The sequence below is a fragment of the Dromaius novaehollandiae genome, chromosome 2 (assembly GCF_036370855.1).
Source record: "Dromaius novaehollandiae isolate bDroNov1 chromosome 2, bDroNov1.hap1, whole genome shotgun sequence".
Lineage (NCBI taxonomy): Eukaryota > Metazoa > Chordata > Aves > Casuariiformes > Dromaiidae > Dromaius > Dromaius novaehollandiae.
Window position 1 is genome coordinate 1,244,394 of NC_088099.1, and position 24,465 is coordinate 1,268,858.

The window sequence follows — 24,465 nt, forward strand, 5'->3', positions numbered from 1 at the left end:
TTGAGCCTTGATTTTGTTATTACTTCGTCTGGATTAATCGCGGGCTGACATGCTTTTAAACCGGATTAGCATGCAAAATGGGTCGGGCTGGAGGAACGGCTAAACGGCAGAACCTGGCCCTGCACCGGGGCCATGCCGTGCTGACAGGACCAGCGCTTTGTTCCGCTCTGCCTGGGAATGCGCCGTGCCGCTGTGCAGCCAGGCCCAGGCCGCGCACCGGGGACCGCAGTGCGCTCTGGTGATCATGGGCAGCAGCAGAGCTTCGGCCCGGCCGCGCTCAGTGCTCGAGAAACGCCCGCTGCGGCCGCTCCCGACACAGGACAAGATGGCTGCCCGCCTCACACAGAGCAGCTCCTCCTCCTTTCCCCTCCCCTTGCCTTATAGAATCGGGAGGCGGGCTAACGATCGTGATTGGCTCGCCAGCCCGCCTTGCTTCCCCCGCCAGCACGTGCTGGCAGTATTTACCCGTTCTGATTGGTGGGCGCGCACGCGAGCGCCCGTTCCCCAGAGAGCGCGAGCCCCGGGAGCCAACCGGCGGCAGCGGTGCCGGCAACAGGAACCAATCGGCGGCCGACACCGGCCGGGTGGGGGAGGGCCCGGGGCGGGCCTGCGCTTGCGCGGCGGCGCGGGGCGGGCATTGTGCGGGCCCGCCCCGCCGTGGCTATGGCGCGCGCGGGCTGCCCCTGAGGGGAGGCGGCAGCGGCGGCAGCCATGGCCCCCGCGCCGCGCCCGCCGCCCGCCGAGCTGCCCCCGGCGCGGGCGGCGGCGGCGCGGGGCCGCCAGGCCGCGCTGCGGAGCCGGGCGCGGCGGCTGCGGCGGCGGCTGCGGGCGCTGCAGGCGCGGCAGGTGGAGCGGCACGTCCGGCAGCAGCTGGCCGGGCTGGCGCGGTACCTGGGGCGGGCGGGCCGCGGCGGCCTGTCCCCCGCCCTGGCGCCCGACCTGCGGCTTCTGGCGGCCAGCGCCACCGCCCGCCTCCGCGCCACGCAGGGCGCCTGCGACTCCGACGCCACCGACAGCAGCAGCGGCGGCGGCGGCTCCGGCGAGGACACCGAGACGGAGGGCGAGAGCGCGGGGCGGCGGCGCCCCTCCGCGGCCTCCCCGCGGTGAGTCCCGGGCCCCCTCCCCCCCCCCCCCCCCCGAGCGGAGCTCCCCGGGGCCCCGACGGGCCTTTTTAAATTTTTTTTAACTTATTGTCACGCGTGGATTTTCGGGATACCGAGCCACGCAGCGCGGTTTTAATCGTTCTCGTCGAAAACGGTCGCTTTGCTGAGGCGAAAGGCCGGGAAAGCGGTTTCCCGCCGCCTCCGTTTGCCGCCGCGGTCTGGAACCTTCCAGCGAGCTCCGTCGTTCGGCTCCTGGGAACCCCCCCCACCCCGGTCAGGGGGGGCCTCGGCGCGGCCCCGCGTCCCGGTTTCTGGGAAAGGGGAGGAAACGGGGGGCGGTGGTGCCGCGTACGGCTCTGGTGCGCGGGGGGCCGCGCTCGGGGCCCCCTCCCCGAGGGGAGCGCTTTGAGCGCGAAGGTGGCGATGCGGCAGGAAGAAAGAGCCTGGAGACGACTCGGAGACGGGCTTGAAGCACCGGGAGAGAAGCTGGTAGTGTGGGTCAAGCCTTGGCAAAGGACGTAAGGCTTCGTTTTGACACCGTTATTCGTCAGCTCTTTTTTTTTTGTACACCAGCTATCCTTCCCCGTGTGTACTTGTGTTTACTGACATGCACTTTCTGTTTCGCTTTTGTTTGCATATATTAGGTCAGAAGTAGTTTTACTATCACTTTTATCTGTAAAGCGGTTTGTTTAAACAGCCGTTGCAGTGCACGCTGCTTTATAATGCAATACTGTTGTATCCGTCCTCATTCAAGGATATGAGCTAAGCCAGGTCTGAAGGGAGCGGTGACCTTTTGTTAGACCCTCTGATGTAACTGGGGAGGGAAAAAGGACAAGGTTTGACACCCCTGTACTAAACAAAGGTAGAATAGGGCTGCTTGTGGTGATATAACATGGGGAGGCTAACCAAAAGGTAGCTGATTGTTTTTCCTCATCGGGTATTTCTTGTTCCACAAACAATGTGAAGAGAAAGCTTTCATCTTTTTGAAGGAAAAAAAAATTTCTTCCTGCTCCATCTTTCTGGAGCCCAGTGTCTGCATTGATATTTTTTATATCTTTTATATTGTTCCAAAACCAGTTTAAAGTATTTTTGAAACAGTTATGTTTCTGAAGTGCACTAGAAAGCCATACTTGCCAGTTTTGGTGTGTTAGAATCACTCATCTCAGTGGTGGGCTGTGTTTTGCAATAAACATGCAGGATGTGCCAAATGATAGGTTTTGCTTTTTTTATGTGAAGCGGCCAGTAGTGTGGAAACTAACTTATGTTTAGAACAGAGAAGATCTTTATATTTTTCTTAATGTTGTTTCCAAGTCTGCTTGTGTGGTGCATTTAAGAATGTAATTTGATGCAGCTAAACCAGCTCTAACTGCTAGCTGCTGGCAAAGGGGTGGCCTGCTCTCTGCCCCAGCTCTGTGCTCTCCATCTAGCATAGCTGAGCGTCTGGCTCCCTGTGGAGGGGCCGATGGTGTGAAATTGCCAGAAAACCGGCTCTGCAGAAAAATGAACCATGTTCTGTCATTTTCTCTCTCTGAAACTGGTTGTCGTGACCTCAGGTGTTTGCCAAGAGGGGCTGTTGGGGTGGGGGGGACAGGGCTACTTCTTCTGGCTATTGTGTAGCTCTTGGGAAGACTTAACCACTTCTTAGGAAAGATCCAAACCGGCAGGGGTTCTGTACGGTAATTTTGGTGATTAACACAGACTGTAAAGCTAGGTGACCTTTTATTCCTGCCAGCTGTATGTGCTGAGTAGTTCAGTTTATGTATCAGATCATTTATCTAAATGATCTTCATACCTCAAGATATTTCATTTGTGGAGTGTTCTGAGATTGCTTTGTCTTTTTTTTATTTTTATTTTTTAGGAGAGGCAGCAATGAGCCTTAGACACATATGAAGATTAGCATGTGTTACAGAGACCTCTTTTTCTAACTGTTTTATTGAAGTTACTATTCTCTCCACCCTCAGATGACTTGTTAAGTAGAAATTGGGATGGCTGGCTTGGGGAAAGAAAAAGGGAGAGGGAAGGAAAGGAAAGAAGGCTGCTGCTTCTAGATTTATGTAGCCTATGTTCTGCTATTCCAGCTGCCCAGGAAATCATATATGGTGTGTTTTTTTCTTAGTGCTGCTGTTCCCGGTGCAATTTATCCTTTATTTGTCAGTCTGTGATGAATAAATGTTTTGCACATCAATTGTCCTCATTCCAGAACCTGCAGGCTGTTCGGGTGGAAATCTCTGGCGTTCTGCGTGCTCTCCCTTCCCTGTAAGCAGTTGCGTTCCTCTCTCTGGTGATCCTTGCAGCTCTCCTAACCATCAGCAGATTGGAAGTGAACTGATTCTCCTTCCCTCAGGATTCTGAGAGCAGCAATGAAAAACGATAACAAGTGACAGCCCCTTGGAGAGGTGTTGGTATGAGGATAGAGGACCCCAAAAACTGGCTGAAAGGGTGTTTGTTGGAAAAGCTACCTGCCAGGAGGCCGAGAAGGTGGCAGGATAGAGGGCAGCAGCCAGGGAGTTGTGTCTTTGTATGGAAGTTTTTCTACTTCTCTCTGTTCATTTAAAAAGAAAGAAAAAGGAAGAGAGATGTCCAAATTTATTACTTGTCAGTCAGAAATGGATCCAAAAATTCTTGTGAGTGAATTCAAGACAGCAGCTTGATAGAGTTATGATGTCCTTCTTAGCAGTTTTTACACCTGCTTCAGTGATGGAGGATGAAGCTGATCTTTTTTTTCTTCCTTTGGCTTGTATCTCCAGAAAGCTTCTCTCACCGCACACTTAGAAATAAGCAGAACTTGAATGTAGTTTTGTTTGGATTTTTATGGGAACGGGAATGCTTCAAAGGGGTGTTGCGTGTTTGTTTGTAGTAAACATGTTTAAAAACAATTTTGTTTTCAAATATTTTTCCTGATTTTGGCATAATTCTATTCTTACAAAACCAACAAAAGAACCTTGCATAAAAACTTTCTAAAAGACGCTGATATTCTCAGGTTATTCCTTCAGGAAATACTACGATTGCACAACTGCATTTTTTGTGCTGTGTATTATGATTTTAGTTATGTTGCCATGTTTTTCCCAAGAATCCCCACTTTGTTCAGTGTGTGGGATGCTGATGGCCGAATAAGCAGCTCTTCAGTATTTTCTCTTTATATCAGTCTGTGGCCTTGCCATATAAACTGTGTACTCCTGAACCATGGCCGTTAGGAAACGGTTGTTTCTTAACTCTAAACTACAGCAGAAACTCTAACTTCTGCTGGATTTCAGGTGAGTATTTCCAGGAAAGCTGGTCTGCGTAACAAACTGCTTCAGTCCAAATGGCTGGTCTGAGAGCGCTGTAAGCAGATGGAAATGAGAAGCCATTGGAAAATGTCAGGCCCTCTTACTTAGAGGGTGAATTGGGAGCAGCAGCAAATCTGTTTCCAGTTATGTGATTTATAGTGATTTGTATAATGCCCTGAGGTGCAGTATGTGTCTGCTGATGTTTCTGAGCTTGCTCCGTTAACTGTATAGTTAGTGTGCTGTTATTTAAACCTCTTAAAGGTACATATGGAGTGAGTGGTATAAAGACAGTGGTTTTCAATTTTACCAAATTTGGAGACTTTAGTTGGTTAATGCTGAGTTGATTGAATACCTTTGCCAATCTCTTAATACAGTTTCATAATTTAGCTATAAAACAGAAATGTTGATGTGGAGGGGGAGCATTTGTTTTTGGAATGTGTGGCTATTCTAGCGTGGGTTTATGGAAGAGGTGGGACAGCTGCCTAGCCTGTACTGACCTTCTCATTTGCACCCCCTCTGTAACCCATGCAGTGCGGACATCATGTTGTGTTGTTCGGGTGAGGCAGCAGTGCTGCCCACCTCCCTCTCAGCACTGGAGCGGTAGTCAGCTGAACAGATGTATCCTCTTGCATTGAGGCTTTTAGAACTCATGTTTATGTTTTTAGCATCCTGGTAAGACAAAGGCGTGTGGCTGTTGCTATGTCACATCTAACAGTTAATTATGATGGCATCATCTATGTGTTCTTAAGGAAAGACTTCAAATGTAAAATTATAATGTAACTTATAATGTAAAATGACACAAGTGTCTAAGAATTCCCCAGTTTGTTTAGAGGCAAAGCCTTATGATACCGCATTTATTTTCTCCTTGGACAATACTTTATCAGTCGTTTTGTCTCTTTCAATTTATTAATGCTTTGAAGTTTTGTTGATAGGGGTTTTTTGTTTTGTTTTGTTTTTTTTGAGGAAGAGGAGGAGGGAAGGAAAGGTCACACTCCACAAACAGTACACAAGCTGTAATGTGTGTTCTTGCCAAACACATTAGTTGGTGAATACCGAATTCTGCTTAGAACAAAGAATGGAGAGTTCTATCTTCAGTTTTATTAAAAATTTAATGAGTGCCTCATTTTTACTTGTCTTCCTAAAAATATTGGTTTGGATCTGGTTTAAGCACAATAAGTGAACCAGTTTGTTTAAGGCTTATTTTGTATCCTAAACCAGAACGCTAATTTTGCATTGATCTATCTCCTAATTAAATGGTATGCAGGAAGTCCTAACATGGATATTACTGAAGAGCTCATGCATTCATTGTGGGGTGGAGATTAGGTTCTAATTTTACCCACGCATCATTTAAGGCCACCCTCGCTCCCCTGGAACTAATTCCTGTTGGGAGGGCTTTATTTCCAAATGGTGAGCCTGAGATTCAGAATTCAGTGCTAATTAATATATCTGACTGAGTTTTATTAGAGAGTGGAGAAACTTGGATGAAAAGGAGTCGGGGTGGGGAGATACTTCTTGTTTTTCCCCTCTGGTCTAGTTCCTTGCCTATATGTATTGTGAAAAGGAGTGGCTTTCTGCTTGAGGCTACTTCTTACTCTGCTGCTTAGTGTAGTTTGAAGGATAGAAGGTGGATTGTGCATTATAAGGTGTGGGATTGCATACTTAATATGTTTGGATTTCTTTTGAAAACTGTAAATCTCTCAGACCTACAGCTGTTTTGGAGGTTTTACGGTCCTGTCGGTGTTCTTTAAAATTAAATGGTCTGTTTTCTTATCATAAATGAGTTGCTTAATCTGCAATGCTCTCATAAAACAGCTTATCTAAAAGAATTTTTGTTCCAAATTTGTGTATTAGTGCAGAAATGGGATGAAATGTTAACTTTTGATATGGCTAATGACTTGAAGAACAGAATAAGTAGAAGGTGATCTTTTTCTCAAATTTCAATGTACTGTCAGCTGCTTTACATCTTTCTGTAGCAGCAGAAACAAGCAGATTGCTGTAGCTTTCAGGCTGAGCTCACAGTCTCTTTTTTGGGTCATTGGAGCACTGTAAATCCCAACTGGGATTTACACATAAGCTTGCCTTTCCCTGTTCCTTTGCGTGTACTCTCATGCAGGCATCCACAAATCTGCTGCGTTGGATACTAAAGCTTAGTTTGGCTGAGTGAGATCTTTTTTTAGTTTTTATACGCTACCTCACAGAAAGACAGCCCTATCTGGATACATTCTTGAGTTCAGATTCTGAATCTGTGGAAGGCATCCACAGGTTTAGTATTAGACGAACGTTGCATTTTCTTTGTCCTCCTTTTACTCCGGAGAGTTTGCATACACAGACATCTGACAGACTAAGTTCACTGCAGTTTTATATCAAAGATTCTATATGTGTAATACGTGTTGCACAAAGCACCATGCAATATACAGGTATTTATAGATAATAGATATAATACATAATTAGATATTAGATATAGATTTGCTTTCTGTGCTTTGACATAGTTTATATATGAGGAATATGTCAGCTAACTGTGTAAATGCAAATACTAATTTCAAAAATTAAGCTGAAATTTAGTTGGGGATCACTGACTGCAGAGCAAGGTGAGTCTGGGGCTAAAATGCTCAGTCCTTTAGAGAAAGGAGATAGAAAGGCACCAGCTAGTGAGTATGAGTGTTCTGCCCTGAAGCAGGTTTGCTTAGGAAATGAGGCCTGTGCTCTCCCTTGGCTCTGTTTGTAATCCCTTTTGAACTTGCTCTGGCAAAAGAAGTTGAAGAATAATACAAGTTAGTACAAGTTTTATGAAAACAGCAGTTCAAGCTTGTGCTCTTAATTGAAGGAAGATGGTTGTTAGTGGCTGACCAGTCCAATGTGCGCCAATTAACGTACATTAGTTCTGGACTAGTCATTGCTGCTCGTTGGTTGTGTTGAGGGAAGGTGCAGCCCAGGCAAGCAGGGAGATGCTGGGGTTATCTGATGGGAAGTGGAGTCTGTAGAATGCAAAACAGTTGGAAATTAACTTCATTTGTTCCATTGCTTGCAGTGTAATTTCTGAGAACGTTAAGCCCTTTAAAACCTTCAGTAATTGAGTTCTTGACCTTACCATGGTTAAGAGAAATATTAGATTAATAAGGAATTCCTGGTATTGAGAGCAGGAGTTGGGCTGTTTAGGAGCTGAAAATACTATTTCCACTGTATAGTGTGTGTGCTCAAAATGGCATTTCTAAATTGTTAGGAATAGGTTTACTTCTGTAATTTATCACTAAAGAATAAATTATCCTGATTTACGGGACAAACTTCTTATTTCTCTGTCACCATAGTGTAGTTCTAGTGAAGATCTGAAAGTCGCCAAAATCTTGGATGTATACAGCCTGATGCCACCGGTTCAGACTTCCACCAGATGTGACTGGACACGTTAAGTGCTTTAGGATTTGCACAGAATATTGGTACCAGGTGAAAACGCAGCAAGTTTGCATCAGAAGCACTTGTAACATTCCTCTGAAGGCAAATCTTTTTTTCAGTGAGAAGTGGAGGTAAGACAAAAAATACCGTGGTATTATCACAAGCATAGTGATAGTTAATAACTTCATCCTTGTCTTGGCAGCCGGTGCATGTCAAACTGTACTGTTGCTGGAGACTTGCATCTCCTAAGCAATTTTGCAGACTGTTCTTTCTTTTTGATGGACAGGTAGTAATACCTGTTAAACTCCAGCACTGCTTTAGGGGATGAAGGGCTTTGGAAATCTTTGTCTTGCATACTGATAAATGACTTGGTAATGGTTGGTCTCACCCCTGCCTTATGCAACTTTTTGCCTTACTTGGGTGTAGCTTCTGCCAGATCCTGGAGTAGAATGCCTCTTCCAGTGGAGGGGAGAGCTAGTTCACGTGGGAAAGGAGAAACCCTGTGAAGTTTCTAGGACACCATAATCTGCTTCTGTGTGCGTGTCATGTCATTACTGCAGTTTGTTGTGCAGATGAGATTCATTTGGGATGCTCAAATGAGGTATCTTCTGCTTATGTTCTGAGGCAAGTGATCCCATTTGGGATCACTTCATCAGATCACGAGAACTGCGGTACCCACAGTTGTAAGAACACTCAGAAACCTTTTGCTGAAAAATATCACCAAGGAGAAAAAAGGTATTGGTGTTTCCTCTTGAAATGGTAGCTTACCAATTTGAGCACTCTTCTAGTTAATAGGGTGCACTCCTGTTTAATCATGAGATGTTTTATCCATGTTCTGATTTCTTGCAATACTGTTTTAGTAATCTGAAGTGGACTGTTTGGAGGCTTATATAGCTATGCAAAGCCTAGCTTAAAAAAAACCCACCTCGTGTGTGCAGTTGCAGATGAAGATGAACAACTATTTATGTAACCTGAGGCTTTTGCAGTTCATTCCATTTCATTTTGAAACTGGTATTTTTAATTCATTAGATCTGGGGAGCTTAAGTCATTGCCAGGAGGAAGAGAGAAAGCTTCCTGAAAAACTGCAAGCGAGATAGACATCTCCAGAAAACAAAAGTCTGGTTACCTGAGCTCAGCAAGAAGTCAGTAACAATTATTGCATCATTGTGCATGGCCTTGTTCATCAAATACCTAAAGAAGAGGTAGTAACTGCTTAAGGCATTGTTTTAGTTTGTTGTCTGTTCCTTATGCAAAACACTGTTCTGTAGATATTTCAAGACCTTAGTAGTAGTGGCAGGTGTGTCACTTGAGAAGAAACTGTGTGGTATTCATTGTCAGGGTCATGCTGTCAGTAGGCACATACTCTTTCTCTTGTCAGTGTTAGTGCAGAAATAGCTGGGGAAGAAGTGAAGACAGAAGTCGCTGCAGATGAGAGGTTTCAGAAGGGAAAAACTGTTAACTTGTTTTGTGTATTGCCAGAGAAACCATAACAGCTAACCGAGTGCATGGCTACTCTGGCTGTGTCAAGTAGCTGCAGCAGTACTGTGTGATTTGTTCTCTGAAAGGCTTTAGAGGTGTCTGCCTGTAAATAAGTAAACCTTGCTTAAAATAGAAGGTGGTTTTATGCGTTTTCTGTGGATACTTGTGTTGGTGATCTTAGGGTTTTCTGCTGTAACTCTGCTGACTTTCTGTCAAAATGTCACTCTAGTTTAGATAAGTACGTATATATCCATAAGATGATACTGATTAGGTCCACCAGTATTTTCTCTGATAAATGCTACACCGTTAGCAACAGGACTGTCCCATGCTCTTTGTTGTAAGCCTCATTGAAGTGTATGTCTATGGACTGGGGAGACTTACTACCTTGATTGAAAAGTACGAGATAACTGAGCCATTTCATTCCTGTATTTGTTTGGGTTTTCTGTTTTCTTCTGTAAAAACGAAGTGATTCAACTCCAGAAACTTACCCCTGTTAATCCTTTGAAAAATGGATTCGTCTGCAGCCTATCAAATAGATCTGTGTGATTTTCTTATTTCCATACTTGTCTGTATGCTACTTTTGCACCAATTACTCATATGAGTGCTCTCACCAGTTGTCTTGGATTTTTTTCAGAATGGTTATGTCTGATCTAAGTAATAAATTTCCCAAGAGCAATTTGATACTAATAATTTGCTTCTGTTATAGACTCCTTTTCATGTAATAGCCCTTTTCTTTTCCTAATTCTCTGTACAAATAAATTTTGAAACATACTGATAGCAGAGGAACTTGGATTTCAGAACTCAGATTGCAGCATACTGTTCTTTTTACTTTGGCTTTTCTAGGGACTCACCTCGACTTGAGAGATTTAATAAGGTGCATCTTAAGAATTCATTTGTTTGCTGCATTTGTTGCAGTTAACTCTTCTAGAGCAACTGGAAGGGATTAACCTGTATGTTCAAGGTGTTACTGGAAAATATGAGTAAAAGTAGTATACCAGATTCCTTGGGAAAAAGATTAAAAACAGACTTCTGTAGAAAGAAGAGAGTGCCTAAACAGCTGCAAGCCGAACAGGTGACCCGATATCGGTTGCACAACTGCCTCCAATATTCTTCTATGCTATAGTATAGCCAGCTGAGACTGAAAAAGTGAAGCCACTGTATCTAGCACTAAATAATCAAGGATTGTATGGACATAGACCACTTCAATTATTATATTTTTTATATTACGCTGTATACTGCTACTTCTATGGCTGCTTAGGCTAAAGCAGCAATTCTGAGGCAGCTTTCAGTTAGCTTTTCATCTTTCTATAGGTCTTAGCCTTAAAATTTTTTCCTATTTTTCTTTTTCTTGGCCCTTAGGCATCTTTAGCATAGAGATTTTAGAAATTTTCTACCAGCTGCTTTTGAATTGTGCTTGCTTTTTATCCTATAAAAAAGGACTGTACATCTTAAACTTTCTGATATGTTGCACTACCATGTTTGAGAACAGGTTAGATGCTCCAGTGCTTTAAGGCATTTGAAACGACATGATCTCACCACACTCTATTTGAGAAAAATAAAAAGATCCTGATCTTTGGAAGAGGACAGTGGTAGTAATCAGAAAGTGAGTTCAATAAAAGGAAATGTCTGCAAGAAAACAGATTTCAGGCTGGAATGGAAGTGTACTTTGAAGATGCGGCATTTGTGCTGATAAGGTCTTTGCACCAGTAGAAGTTGGTCTGTTTTCAGGAGTGCATATCAGCTAAACTTTTCCTGAGGAAAATCTCGTTACAAAGCATTTGGTCAGTTGAGTTGCTGCTTAGTTTCGTTTTGGCATGAAGCTGTTAATGAGAAGAGTCTCATTTGTTAATCCGCTAACTGGACTCTGAAGCTGTGCCGTTAGGTTTGGGCCCCTTCTGAGTTTTCTCTCTGCTCACACATTGATTCCTGATGCTTTCTAGAAGTTTTAAATTAAAGAAAATGCGGGGTTTCTCTTTATTTGAGAAAGCTGTTGTTTTCATCTAGTCAGTGGTTTGTTCTTAGGTTTGATTTATTGTTCCAAAATAACACAATTTTTGATGCATTTCTCTATTAAAATTAGAATTCTTAAACTGTAACCGCATCTGAACCGCAGACTCCCCACACTGATGAGAAGGAACCTCTTCCCAATGTGATTTTAGACCTAATTGTTACCTATTCTTTGTTCTTTAGTCATCATACTGCTGATGTAACATGCATCAGATTATGAAGCAAGTGGTCCTGAATTTAAAAACAAGAGACTAAACTTGAGCGTGTTTTTTTTCTCTCTCTTCCTGTGCAGGCAGGTTCCTGTCTGCACTAACAGATTTTGAAGTAGTTTTGTGAAATTTTGTGTAATTTCTATTATACGTTACTGATGATAGCAAAAGTAGACCCTTATAAGCACCAGAGCTTCTACAAACTTCCGCTTGTTAAAAGTGATGTTTGCGTTAGTCGTTGCTTCTAATTGTCTCTCTTTTCCTGTTTGTATAATGGTTGCACCAAGTTTTACAATGGGTGCAACGGGTTGTCCTTTGTGCTCGGCATGATAAAACGCCATGGTGAGACTTGTCAGCTCTCATCTGTCAGTATGCCAGAGGTTGTGATTTGCCAGCTGGGCTGCTGCTGGGAGGTTGATAAAGTTACTGCGCTGTGCACGATGCTCAAACAGCTGCTGAACCTCCTCTAAAGTAGACCTTCATTCGAATGATAACTTTGGAGACAACAGTTACTCCTAATCCAAGTATTTTAAAAAAAAAATAAAAAAGAACTACTGATAATTCTTTCTTTATGATATCTGGTGTTCTTCATATCGATAGTAGAATGAGCTACTGTTACAGCAAAGGAGATTCAGGTGATGCCCTAAAAATATTCCAGCTGGGATAATGAAGCATTGGGGTACTTTTCCTGAAGGATATAAGGAATTTCTGTCACAGAGATTTTTAAGAACATGTTAGACAAAAAGCTATGAGGAATGTCACAAAAACCATTTAGTGCTGCTCTGTGGCAAGCAACATGAGCTAGGTCTCTGTCCCTTCAGGGTTGTTTTTCTGGGTTTTTTTTGAATTTGTGCAAAGAGAAATCTTTCTATGCTTATCCAGAGGGAGCTGGACTCTTGCCTTGGTTTGTGATAGCCAAAATAAAATCTGCTCCTCACTTTATATATATAGTTGCATGGTTGAATTGACCATTCCATCTTGGGGATAGAGGCTGGTATTAAGGCTTGTTATTGGTAGTATTTTGGGGGAAAAATGCATTGGTTCTGTATCAGAGATGAGCTCTTAAGTGATTTAAGAAAAATGCATTATATCCCTTTTTAATAAAGAAGTTATTCCTGGTTTTCTGTGATTTTTTTTTTGTTGTTGTTGTTGCTTGTGCTTATTTAAGTAAATTAGTTGCAAACTTTTGCTTTTCAGACGTCATCATGCAGAGTGTCAATGGGCAATGGAGAGAGCAGCCATTATCTGCCGTTGGACGTGGCTGCAGGCTCAGATCTCCGACTTGGAATATCGAATAAGACAGCAGACAGATATCTACAAGCAGCTTCGTGCTAACAAGGTAATTTCAGCCGTCTGTTGTGTGACTTGGAAAGTTCTCTAGAAGCTATCAATTGAGTACTTCTTTTGCAGAAGTCATGGATGGGTGATAGTGTAGAATGTATTACTTTCTCTGTAGAAATACAGGCAGGTGGAAAAATCCATTTGAGCTAGCCCTCAAAAGGTACAGGTAACACCTCCTATTGATGAGGGCTGTGACTTTTGTTTCACTAAGACTGAAGTACGAGCTTGCTGGGGGCGGGACATGATTTCATCAGCAAGTCCAGGCAGAGCAGGTCATCGGTGAGAACGGGTTTCCGTGGTGGCTTAAGACACCAAGTAGATCTGTGCAAATGTCAGTTTAACTTGGCAGAGCACCAGTGTCACCTTGAGGATATTGTTACTTCTCAGCAGAGGTGCACACCTTGATGCCCACTGGAAAGTGTTGTCATTTAAAGCACACTTATCTTTAAATCTCAAGAACCTCATGTGTACAAGCCTGTTTTCCTTTTAGGACATTACTTTTTAAAATTTTTCTTTAATATCTGAGAAGTATTATGATAGAAAAAGGATGGGATGAATACTTACTTCTTGAGTAGAATGATACTTACATGTGCGTGGCTAGGCTTGCTGAAGAGAAATTTAAACATGTCTTTCTGTCTCCAAAACTTGAAATGCCTTTTGGGATCTCCCCTTTTTAAGAGCCTCTCAGCATACTGCAGAAGCCTCTGGAAACATTAAGTTATCCTTTCAAGGTGCTTCTGAAGTCTTGAAATCATTTGCATGTTCCAGTCTGAAATAATAAGAATCTGTTTGGCTCTCAGTGTAAACTGCAACGCTCACCTCCTACTCACTGCTAACTACTAGTGCAGCCTACACAGTAACTGTAGCTCTCCCTGAAGGAATGCTAACTTTCCAGCTACTTTCAACCTGTATCTTCTGAGTGAATTTCTGTGTCACTTATTATTCCCAGGGTCCAGTAGTCCTTGGCGGTGACCGGCAGCCTGAAAACTTGATGAAGCAGCAGGGCCGATTGGGTTCTGTGTCGTTGATGACCTCCAAAAAGAATAAGTGGCTCTTGCATTCTTCATCTTCTATCCCAAAATGCCCTACAGGAGACACTGTTCCCTCCCGTTTCTTGCGTAATATGGAGAAGCAGGTTAGTACTCAGGAAATGCATTGTGCAGTGATGGAAGGAAAGAGGAAAGCTTCCATGTATTAAAGAGCATCTTAAATTAACAGCAGTATGATTTATGGAAGCTAGTTCATAAATTACATCAAATACTTTGGTCTCAGTATACTATTTTAATGTTTATAATTCACTGTTGCCATTTTTAATTTTTCTCATACATTAATAACTCAGCTGATATCAGCAAACCAGTATCTTGTGTTTGACATGTGATAAGTGAACTTGCTTCACCCTTTGCTTTTAAAAAACCTCTTGCATTTTTTGCATATCCTTAAATTCTTGCTTCAGTCAAATTGAGCGGATAAGCATTGTTAAAAATGGAATTTTAAAGCCTTACTGCTTGGTCTTTGGAACTTTAGAACATAATTATAAAGACTCAGTTGTTATAACTTTGCATGCTCACTGAGCAGAAGCCAGTGCCACAAGGAAAATGGTGCTTGATGTAGGAAACTTGAACTCAGTTACCCAACAGGAGTAACAAAAGATAAACATATTTCATTGAAATTCTGTGCGCCCAGTGTGCATGTCTAGAACAATACCTGTTATGGCAAACTGACTGGTAACTTTTCAGAACCACAAGCAACTTTTTGCTTTTCTTAGCAAAATACACAAGACAACTGTGATGATAGGTATAATTATGTTTCTCTCTAGGTGTAGAGGGTAAGGAGAAGTGGAAGTTAATCATAGTCAGAGGATGGTAAACTGCTTTGACTGTTTTACTTGCGAGACCCAAAACTCCAGTGGGTAGACCGCGTACAAATTTCTGACTTGATTTCCCCCCCCCCCCCCCCCCCCCCCCAGAAATCTGAAGATCAGCTCTGTTAATTTGGTAGATGACAGGGGCAAGTTGGAGCAGGGAATCGTGGATTTTGCTTCCAATAGTTTTAGTGTACTGCCAGGAATGTAGTTTTTCTGTTAAAATCACGGTTAGAACAGCTGTTTCTTGTCAGGGGAGAGATGAAAAGAGGATGATAGGGGCTAGATGTCTGAGAATCACCCATGCATTTCTGGCTTGGAAAACATGTTCCCTCCCTCTGACACAAAATATCTGATGGATAGTTTCCGACTAGCTTATAAACAATGTGGTATTGGAGAGGCTTTTTCCTTATGATCAGTGAAGACAGTGATCCTTTCATCAGTTGCAGTTTTAGGTTGAAGTTCTCCAGGAAGTTTCCTTTAGAGGTCAGTGAAAGTTTAAAGTTAAATTCAACTGAAACTGACTTTGCAGCAACAGCCTTTAACTGGCAGTGTCAGTCTGTTATAAAAACCACATTGTACTTAGCAGGCCAGTGTATTTTTTCCTCAGCAAGTAAAGTGGATCTTGCAAGGCTACTTTGTAAGACTTAAATGAATGTTTTAAACAGTGGAGCATAAGAGAAATAGCCATTTATCACTGAAATCAAAAAGGAGATGAAGTATCTTTCTTAAAAATCCTATAGCCTACCTCATAATGAGTTTTGTATTTATATGTGTGAGGGAGATGCAGCTGTGCTGAGCTGTGTGGTTAATTTAATCCTTTTTATTTTTTTGGCTTTGGAGTCTGACCTTAATTCACCTGTTCATACATTGTGTGGAACAAACCATGGAATTCCTTGTTATTGGATACTATGGATGATAAATGGTTTCAAATTTGACCAGAGAAGCTGAGAAATACACTGAGAACTATTGAATACAAGGCCATTACTTCTCACTCAAAATGTCCCTGAACAGCAAGTTGCTGGAAAATGGCAGAATCTTTGGGGTTCTCCACACGTTTCCCCTTGTGTTTAGACCTTCCTAGACATCAGCTATTTTCCATCCTTAGGACAATTTATTGGACTAACATCTCTTGGTGCAAATTGGTATGTCTTTTCTCTTGACGGCAAAAGATGGGGGATGGAGTGCCTGAATTGCTCTTGGCAAATTCATAATGCCTGCAGCTATGCACTAAGGCAGTTTACGGATTGTCCCGTGTCCGAGACAGTTGTCTAAAAGACTGGAAGGAATAACATTTTCCCCGGTATGTTTTTTATTTTTATCTGAAACGTAGACTACAGAGTTTGAAGACTCATACTTTGGGGTGGCTCAGAAGATTGCTCAGGTATCTGAGTAATGTATTGCTGGAGTTCAGCAGTCACAATAAGCCTGAGTACTCGAGCCAGAGAGGAATTTCCTCCAAGATCATGTGGACATGGCCTTAGGTTTTTTGGCATCTCTTGCAGTGTTGGTTTGAGCTTGCCTGCTCGAATCAAAGGCCAATAATTTTCAGCTTTTGATCTGTGAGTTTTAGGGTTCTGCAAAAGACCCCCTAAAATACAAAACAAATCTACTGTGAAGTTTACATTTACTGTTCAGGGTCCCTGGAAAGTGCTCAAGTCTGCAAAGTCACAAACTGAAAGCCATTGTTTAGGAATATTTTTACCTTCTGATCTTAAGATGTTGCTCGTTTTGATATTGATGGTACTTCTGACTCATGTTCTGTGTGTTTCATATTTCTTAATGACTTTTTTTAAGGATTGAAATACTTGATCTCTAAGTAAAAGTTTGGAACATTCCTGGTTGGTGCTAGGTAGCTCGTGGTAGGAATACAGGTCAGTAGACCAAGTGACTTAACAGTTGTTTTTTAGCCTTAACTTCTGTGAAGCTATGAAATGGTCAGCTGTCACAAGCTGCAGCTGTAGAGCTGGAAGAATATTTGTGTTGCAGGGGATTTAAGGGGAGAAACTTCCTTTCTTTTAACCCAGCTTAACTTTTTCAGTAGTAACTGGAGACACTGTTTTTGTGGAAAGGCAGGCAAGAGGTCCTGCTCAATAGATTCATGATGAATGTGGAATGGTGGTTTTACACTACACAAAATCAGTGTCTATTGAAAGGAAGAGCAGTGAATAATTACATTCAGAATGAAAACATCCTATGGCAAAATAAAATTGTTCAGAAAGGGATCAGACAAGTTGATGGAAGCTCTAGCCAAAGGACACTATGGTCCGGATACAGTCTCTGACTCAAATCTCTGTATAAGTTCTTTGGCGAGAAGATGGGAATAAAGAGGATGGATGAGGGCAAGGGTTATTCCATAGGTGCCTTGTTTCCTTGCTGTGGCAGTGGTTGCTGATGTGATGGCTGCTCTTGCTGACCGTTTACTGTGACCCATTTTGACACCATATTTCTGGAGAAAGTCTTGCCTTTTTGGTACCGTAATCTCTTACAGTTGGATGCATTTCCTTAGAACACCATTTATCAGAAAAAGCTGAGGCCAACAGGAGTGTTAGAATGGTTCTGATGGGAGCCATAAAGCTCATCCAGTGAGTCTTTGTTTTTGAAACTAAACTATGTAATGTGGAAGATGGGACAGTTATAATCCTGTAAATATATCTGGCTTTAAAAGCTGGATTTCTTAGAATGAGGAAGAAGTTCAGTGGCTAGCTCAGTATCACATAGCAGCTATAGAAACAGGATGCAAGATCTTTCTCTTAAGTGAGAGGACACGAGAATTGTAACTTCAAGTTTCTTTTCTTTCAGATGTTTAAGGAACATCTTGACTGAAGGAATCATATCTGTGAAAATCAATACAAAGTCTTTTACAGTGGGTCATGTTGTTTATGTGGGTGTGGTTTATTGATTGCAATATACTTATTTAATCTATTCCTAGACAAAGTATCCAAGGAAAAGTGTGGGTTTTTTGTTGTTGTTTTTTAACTGTAAAGAGTAGCTTGTACTGTGCTTTCTCTTTTAAAAAATTTTGTAGTAGTACTGTTTTAGCAGGAAGGTTATTAATGCACAAGTAACTTAGCAGAGAGCAGAACACAAAGTGTGTGTGTGTGGGGGAATGCTCCTGTCAACACTCTTATTTTCAGCTGTCAACACTCTTATTTTCAGCTGTACCGTAACATTTTACATGTTTTTGTTGGCTTCTGTGCTGATTCCCTGGTTTAATGCAGGGGAACAGAAGCTTGTGGGAGCAATATTAGGTACTGTGAAAACTGCAGTTAGGACCTTGTGCTTTCTCTGTAGGTAGAGAAATTGCTTTAGTGGTTCCATTTCCCCACTGGTATATCGGGATATCTGTACCCACCTTTCTTGGGTATGATAGAAAGGTGAGATTGCACTCTGCCAAGCACTGTACCATGTACTTTTGGTGTTCCTGCGTCGGGTGGTGGTGTTGGTACTGTGTGTTGAAACCCCAAAAGAGAAAGCTGCAGAATCGTGTGATAGTTGCAGGTGTTTGGTAAATAGGAAGTTAATAGCTAGCTGGATCAGTGGCTAGTGAAAGCTAATGAAAATTCTCGCAACAAGAGGCAAAATGGTCTGGTAAAATAGTAACAGTCTTGAAGAATTCAAGGCCAGTTTCTAGCTATGATAGGTCTGTCTAGAAAAGAAACTTGAATAAGGTGCTCAGTACTGGCTGCATCACTGGTGCTGCAGTATTTGTGCTGCTCTCAGCTGTTTCAAGCTTTTACTTGTTTCCTTTTTTGTGAAACTCATTAACTCTTGTGTAATTTTGTCTGTGCTTCTCAGAAAGCAAGGTGGTTGATATACATATAAGCAGAAACAGATTAAAAAAAAAAAAAGCTTTCATAAACCTCATGTAGCTTTTCAGTTTTTAGTGTTTTTCAGTGCTGTCCCAGGACCAGATTATGTGTGCTTTTTGTGAAAGCATAAATTTGTCTCAGGTGAAATTGTGACCCTTTGCAGTTTAAAGTTGCTGGAAAATTTTGGGTTATAAAGCATTGCCTATAAACATGCAAGATTTTCAGCAGTAGTTGTGATGGGAGAGGTTTCCAAAAGGTCAGTACAGTCAAAGTGGGTAAGTGCAAGTACCTTACAGGCGTAGAAATTCTTTCTAGAGAGGCCTGTTCCCATCCATCCTGATGACTGACCTGCACTATGAAAAGGTATCTGCCATAACTTTTCCCACACATGAGGATTTGTGGTGAAACACAGTAAATATTAATTAGTATTTTTGAAGTTTTTTAAAAAGGTGAAACTCTTTCAGTCATCGTCACTTATTTTTCTATGACTTCCATATTTGCTCACCTTGCCATGTATGCTTCCTTTCTTTACTTCCCTGCATCGCTTTCAATTTTAAGACATCCTGGTCCTACCCAGTGACTTTCTCAGTAAATTTAAGTAATGCATTAATAGGTAACTGTCCCTCTGCTGCAGTTTCATGTTCAGAAACAATTGCTTGTGAGAGCCTTACAAGAGTTACCTGCTTCCATTTTCTCCCACTTATGCCTGGTAACAGTCTCCTGGACTTAAGTATTTTCCATTCCTGTAAAAGTCATTCGGAACTTGTAGCTGTCTGTTCACTCTGTCAAAAACTTTGGGCCTGAAAAATAGGCAGGTTCTTTGAAATAGCAAGTGAAGATGCTACTGTTTTGTTCCAGATGAGTGCTAGGGGCTCAGTTACTTCAGTGACTATCCATTCTGTCTTCTCTTGCCCTCACTTCCTCCAAACCATTTTAGGCACATGTTTTTCCCAATTTGCCTTAAGCTTTTTTTTTTTTTTTCCCAGTTGGTTTTCACTCAGGTGAGAAGGGAGTACTTAAGACTGTTTACACACTGTGTCCTGATGAAATGCCTGTTTGAAAGCCAGCTTTGCAAGCTCTGAATTCCATTATTTCAGTAAGCAGTTGAATGTTACAAGAGACTATGTATTATAAGTGACAGTTTTTATTAACTTGCATTTTCAGAGTGTCTAGTAATCCCAGGGGGTCAGGAAATCTAGATTTCTAGACATCTAGTACTTTCTAAAAGCTATTTTTTATAGCGTTGATTGGTAACTGTCTCTGTTCCATATGCATGCTATCTAAACAAATGAGATTTGAGGACAATATTAAACTATTTTATGATTGGAAGCTGAGAACAGGCGTTAATTGACTTACCAAGGTTGTATAGGAGTTTGCAGAAGACTTGGCAGTTCAAGGATCTGAGTCCTGCTCAGTGCCAATATAGCGAGAACTTTACATCTTTTTCAAATCTTAGGTCAAATGGATTTAGATGGTCTTTTCCTTGTATCTGATAAATCAGATGTTCAGAGATCGCTTTATTGCTAAATACGAAGACTCAGTTTGTATTAATCTTTCCGCCTTGTGTGAAATGTGTTCTTAAACTTCAGAATAAACAGATCAAATATTTATAGCTCTTCTGAGAGTTACTGAAATATCCCACATTTTAGTAAGATTGCTTTTCTCTAAGACTTTTTCCCCTTCCTCTCAACAGTGAAAAATGTTTGTGCAATTTTCAAAATGTTCACATGCATTAGTTTAAATTCTTTTCTATGTCTACAAGACTTTAAAATCTGTTCTTCCAAAATTTGAGGCAACCTGCTTATAAACATATGAGCTGTGAGCGTAGGTGAAAGCAGTTTGCTGTTGTGAGAAGCTGAAAGATGTCAGTATGCTTGTAGACTGTACCTGAACACTTCCCGAATAAAGGTGGACATTCAAAGATAAAGCAACATTCTAAAGTCGCATGTTAAATGTGTGCTAGAAGAAAACAGGGTGAAGAGACAAGACTCTTGATGAGAGGATGTGGCAAGGCAAGTGCTTGGGATTGAAGAGTGGACAAGAGCAAACTTAACACAGTATTACTAGGCAACTCAAACTGATTTTTATCCTTTCTTAGAAGGGAGTAGAAGCCAGTGCTGATTTGTACAATTCAACAGCTCTGACCACTTTCTCAGTTTTCACTTGTCCAGCCTGTAGCGGAGCTTGTTTTCCACACTGGATAAAAGCCCCTACTTTCGATTACCATCAGACAGCTCCTTGGTTATCTTAATTTCTCAAGAACGGCTTGGGGGGGGGCCCACAACAGAAGACAGGCAGGACCTCCTGGTATGTGGAATTTCTTGCTCAGTTCCTCTGGTGTGCAGCATTCTTGTTATGACCCAATCTTCCAATTTCTAGCCTGTAATCTTGCATTTCTATGCAGCTGTGCATATCTGTATGTAGTTGTAGGTATATTCTGCAAATAGATGAGTTGTCTTTTCTTTACTGCTTGCACAGTCTCTTCAATAATGCCATGCACAGCACTTGGACCATTTTTCATTAGTGTTTCTGGTGAGAACAAGAGTCTAGACTTGAACTGGTTGTGGCTGGGAGACTAGATGGTTGAAGGCTGTAGGCAAGCTTCAGGAGGTAGAGGAGAAGCACAACTTAACTGTACATTGCTTTCAAAGCTGCAAGTACACAGTGTTGCTGCAGTCAAGAATTTTGCACAAGTTAGTTTGCCCTGTTGTGGCCTGACTCTCTGGGTTCACCCCAGCAAGAGGGTGAGCCGTAGGTGGCATTGGTGGTGGCTGGAATAATGCTCCAAGGCTTCTGCCGTGTCCTCTCCTGTGATCATCTCGGGTGCTGCACAGAACGTATTATGTTGTATCCTGGAAACCTGGAGGTTGGGCTGCCTCCTCAACAAGGAGGGCCTGCGTTTAAAGTGGGCAGGGTTACGCTGGGCTAGTAGAGAAGAGCCCCCACAATCTCAACCAGGCACTGCAACACAACGCAATTAAGGGTAATAGATGCTATACACAGCATACACTAAACTAACTCCACGCTGTGTGGGCTGACCAGGTACGTTTGTGCCGGATTTGGGACAAATACGTGTTGCCAGGGCAGATGGTAGGATGTGAACAAAGGGGAAACTAGTTTCCAGAGACTTAGCAGGATCCATGTAGTCATTAGGTAGACATGCAAACTAGTTCCTCTGTCCCTTTAAAAAATACATATTGTTCTTCTATGTTTTTCTTGTGTTCAGTAGCATACAGTTTGTTTAAAAAAGGGGGGGAAGCAACTATAAAGTTCTCAGTTTAAAAAAGTCTAGATTTCACCTTGCCATGGAAACAGTTTTAAAGGCACAAGACTCAGCCAGAATATATCAGCATAATTAGTGGAACCAAAATTACTACAGTTTTTTTATTTAAGTGTTTAGATGTATTAAAACCAGCTCTAATAGTGATAACTTCCTGTCAACAGTACCCATGTAAACGAGTGCAAGTGTACTTGCCTGTTAAGTTTTACCTTGTTTGCAAACAGCCACTCTAGGAAGTGGCGTTTGTGTAGTAGAGGCAGTCTTTTCAATCATATTCCTGTGAATTTGAAGCACTTATTTTTGTGGCTGATAAATATATCTAATGTGATTGGGTTTTTACTCTTATATATGTCAGCAGCATGTACACCTGCTGAAGGAATTCCCTGTACTCATAAAGACGCTTCCTTCAAGTGGAGATGCTGTGATGTTGACAGTGCAGCATGAGGAAAGCCGTACTTCTGTTGCTCTTGTATCTTTGCGGGTTTTTTGTTGTTGTTTTTTAGCTAACGCTAATGTAGGTATATGCATGCAATAAACTGAAGATATTGAGGTTTAGTGATGTGGAAATCCAAGGTATTTTTGTCTCGACACTTCAGAAGTGTCCAGTGAGTTTATCATTGTGTGAGCCATCAAATATTCTTGAGTAATCCTAGCGTTTTATTAGAACTCCAGAAGTTTCTATGAAATTAGTGATTTTTAGTACAGCACAAGCTTTATTTGTCCAGTTGAGAAGTGAAATAGCTCAAAAATTAGGGGGTCTTGCTCTGAAAATGGTCTCCAGCTTATAGAACGTAGAACTAGAAGGTCTCTTCTGTAACTTTTTGCAACATTTCAGAATGTGTTTGAAATATGCACTTAGACTAATTTGGAGAATGTTACTTGAAATTAAGTCAATTAATTGCAAATGATTAGTTACATCGGGTCTGTTCAAGTTCAACGTTATTCGTAATTGCAAATGTTCCTTAGATTACTCTGCTCTTCTAGTTTTGTGGCCTTCCCCCCCCTGCTCTCATCCTACTTGAGATTTATTATCAGCTTAAGCTTTCCTGAGTTTGAGATTTTTTTTCTCTTGCAGAGCTCTGGCCTTACGCAGTCTTTAGGAAATCCTATGTGTCAAAGTCCCTCCTGTACCCCCATCAGTGGGTCTCCAGGACCCCCCAAAGCCTGCACCACGTCACCCCGCCAAGTCAACGGAGTATTTAACTGGTCAGTTCTCCTTTTCCTATAGGTTGATCAAAATAACTTTGTATTTAAGGCACTGATGATAGTGGCTAAGAGTATGATCTTCAGGTAAAAGACTTCTCCATGTACAATTCATGTTGTGAAAAATGAAAATGCGTATGCATGCCTGTTGGGAGGATTCCAGTGGGGAATTTCTTTTAAGGATGAATATTAAATTAGTAGCTGTGATCTATTTTGTAAAGGAGAGGAAAAAATGCCAAAAACAAAGAATGGCAGATATGTGCAAGATGTTGCATGTTGTGTAGGTGGCCTGTTGGAAGGTGTTAACCTCCTTTTTATAAATGGATGACCAAAGTGTACCTTACCCGTCTAGATTAGGATAGGAGGCTGCAGAGCATCCTGGTGGCATAATTTTAAAATTATTTCTAACGACTGCATTTCTCAACTGTTTCAGTCTCCTTCTGTGTGCAGAGTGTAGAACACAGCACCTCTTTCTGCTTATCGGTGTTCTGTATATGCAGAAGTAAGGCTTATCGGTCTTGTTGGTGATGGAGAACTACCTGGAATTCAGCTTTGTAACTTCTCATATTTTTATGGAGAATAGATTCTTTATTAGAGAGCTTCCTAATCAACTGTGTGCTCAACAATGGGGGGGGGGGGGGTAATTATTAATTAAATTGGGAACTTCTCTTCTGTTGTCCAGTGTTCTCAATTGCAATCAGCCATTTCACTGTCTGTTTGGTTTAATCTTTGGAGATACACTTCCAATGTAAGCAGTCAGTGAATGTGAATCTCTGAATCTGCAAACTAGCATTAGTGAAGTGCTGTGCTGCAAACAGGTTGAGAAACCGCTGCTTTGCTTCGTCTGTCTGGAGTGATCGGTCCATGGTGCGAAAACAGGAGCTGAAGACCAATAGACTAATTGCCAGCAACAGCAGTGGGATTTGAGGCAAATGTTAGTGTTGCAAACACTTGTCACTTCTGCAGACTGCAAGAAACTTCACTGCTTTTTTGAAACAGATGTACAGGGCACTTAGGGCTGTTCTTGGGTGGTTGTGTTTGGGAACAGTGAAGTACAGCCTGGTCAGTAAGGCAGTTCCCCAGCTGGGCCAGTGCGCCCTGTGCTCTGCAGGGAGAGCTGCCAGGGGTCAGGGACTGGAAGCACTTGGACTTCTTGTCTGTTCTAGTGCAAGAGAGTAATCCTGCCTGAAGTCAGTCTTGTCATTTCATTTGGTTGCTTGTTGTTACAGATCAAACACATAAATGCTCTTTGATTGCTGGTCTTAATTGTGATTCGGATTTAGTTCTGTTTGATTACCAGGCAATTGTAGTATTTACTTTTAGATAAATGAGGCTCATCTTATATTAAATAATTGTATTAGGAATATGCATGTCTGAAGGACTAGCTTATCTGTCAAAGTACAGTCTGGATCATGCAACTCGGAGTATAGTTCATTAAGACAACATTTGTACGCTGCTTGCCTCTATTTTCAAATGAATGTCTACAGTCTTTGCGGCATTTAAAGAAAATGTTC

The 24,465-nt window shown here is 42.0% G+C and overlaps 1 protein-coding gene across 2 annotated transcripts in view; it reads left to right on the plus strand.

Moving 5' to 3' along the window:
• The first annotated feature begins 628 nt into the window (after positions 1-628).
• The window catches only part of LOC112992125 (KAT8 regulatory NSL complex subunit 1-like), a 41,310-nt gene continuing 17,473 nt past the window's right edge, over positions 629-24,465 (plus strand). For both annotated transcript variants that reach the window (XM_064505614.1, XM_064505615.1), the window contains exons 1-4: positions 629-1,103; positions 12,652-12,793; positions 13,745-13,930; positions 22,824-22,954. In XM_064505614.1, the coding sequence (XP_064361684.1) occupies positions 712-1,103; positions 12,652-12,793; positions 13,745-13,930; positions 22,824-22,954 (851 nt within the window). In that variant the 5' untranslated portion in view covers positions 629-711. The remainder of the gene's footprint in view (positions 1,104-12,651; positions 12,794-13,744; positions 13,931-22,823; positions 22,955-24,465) is intronic.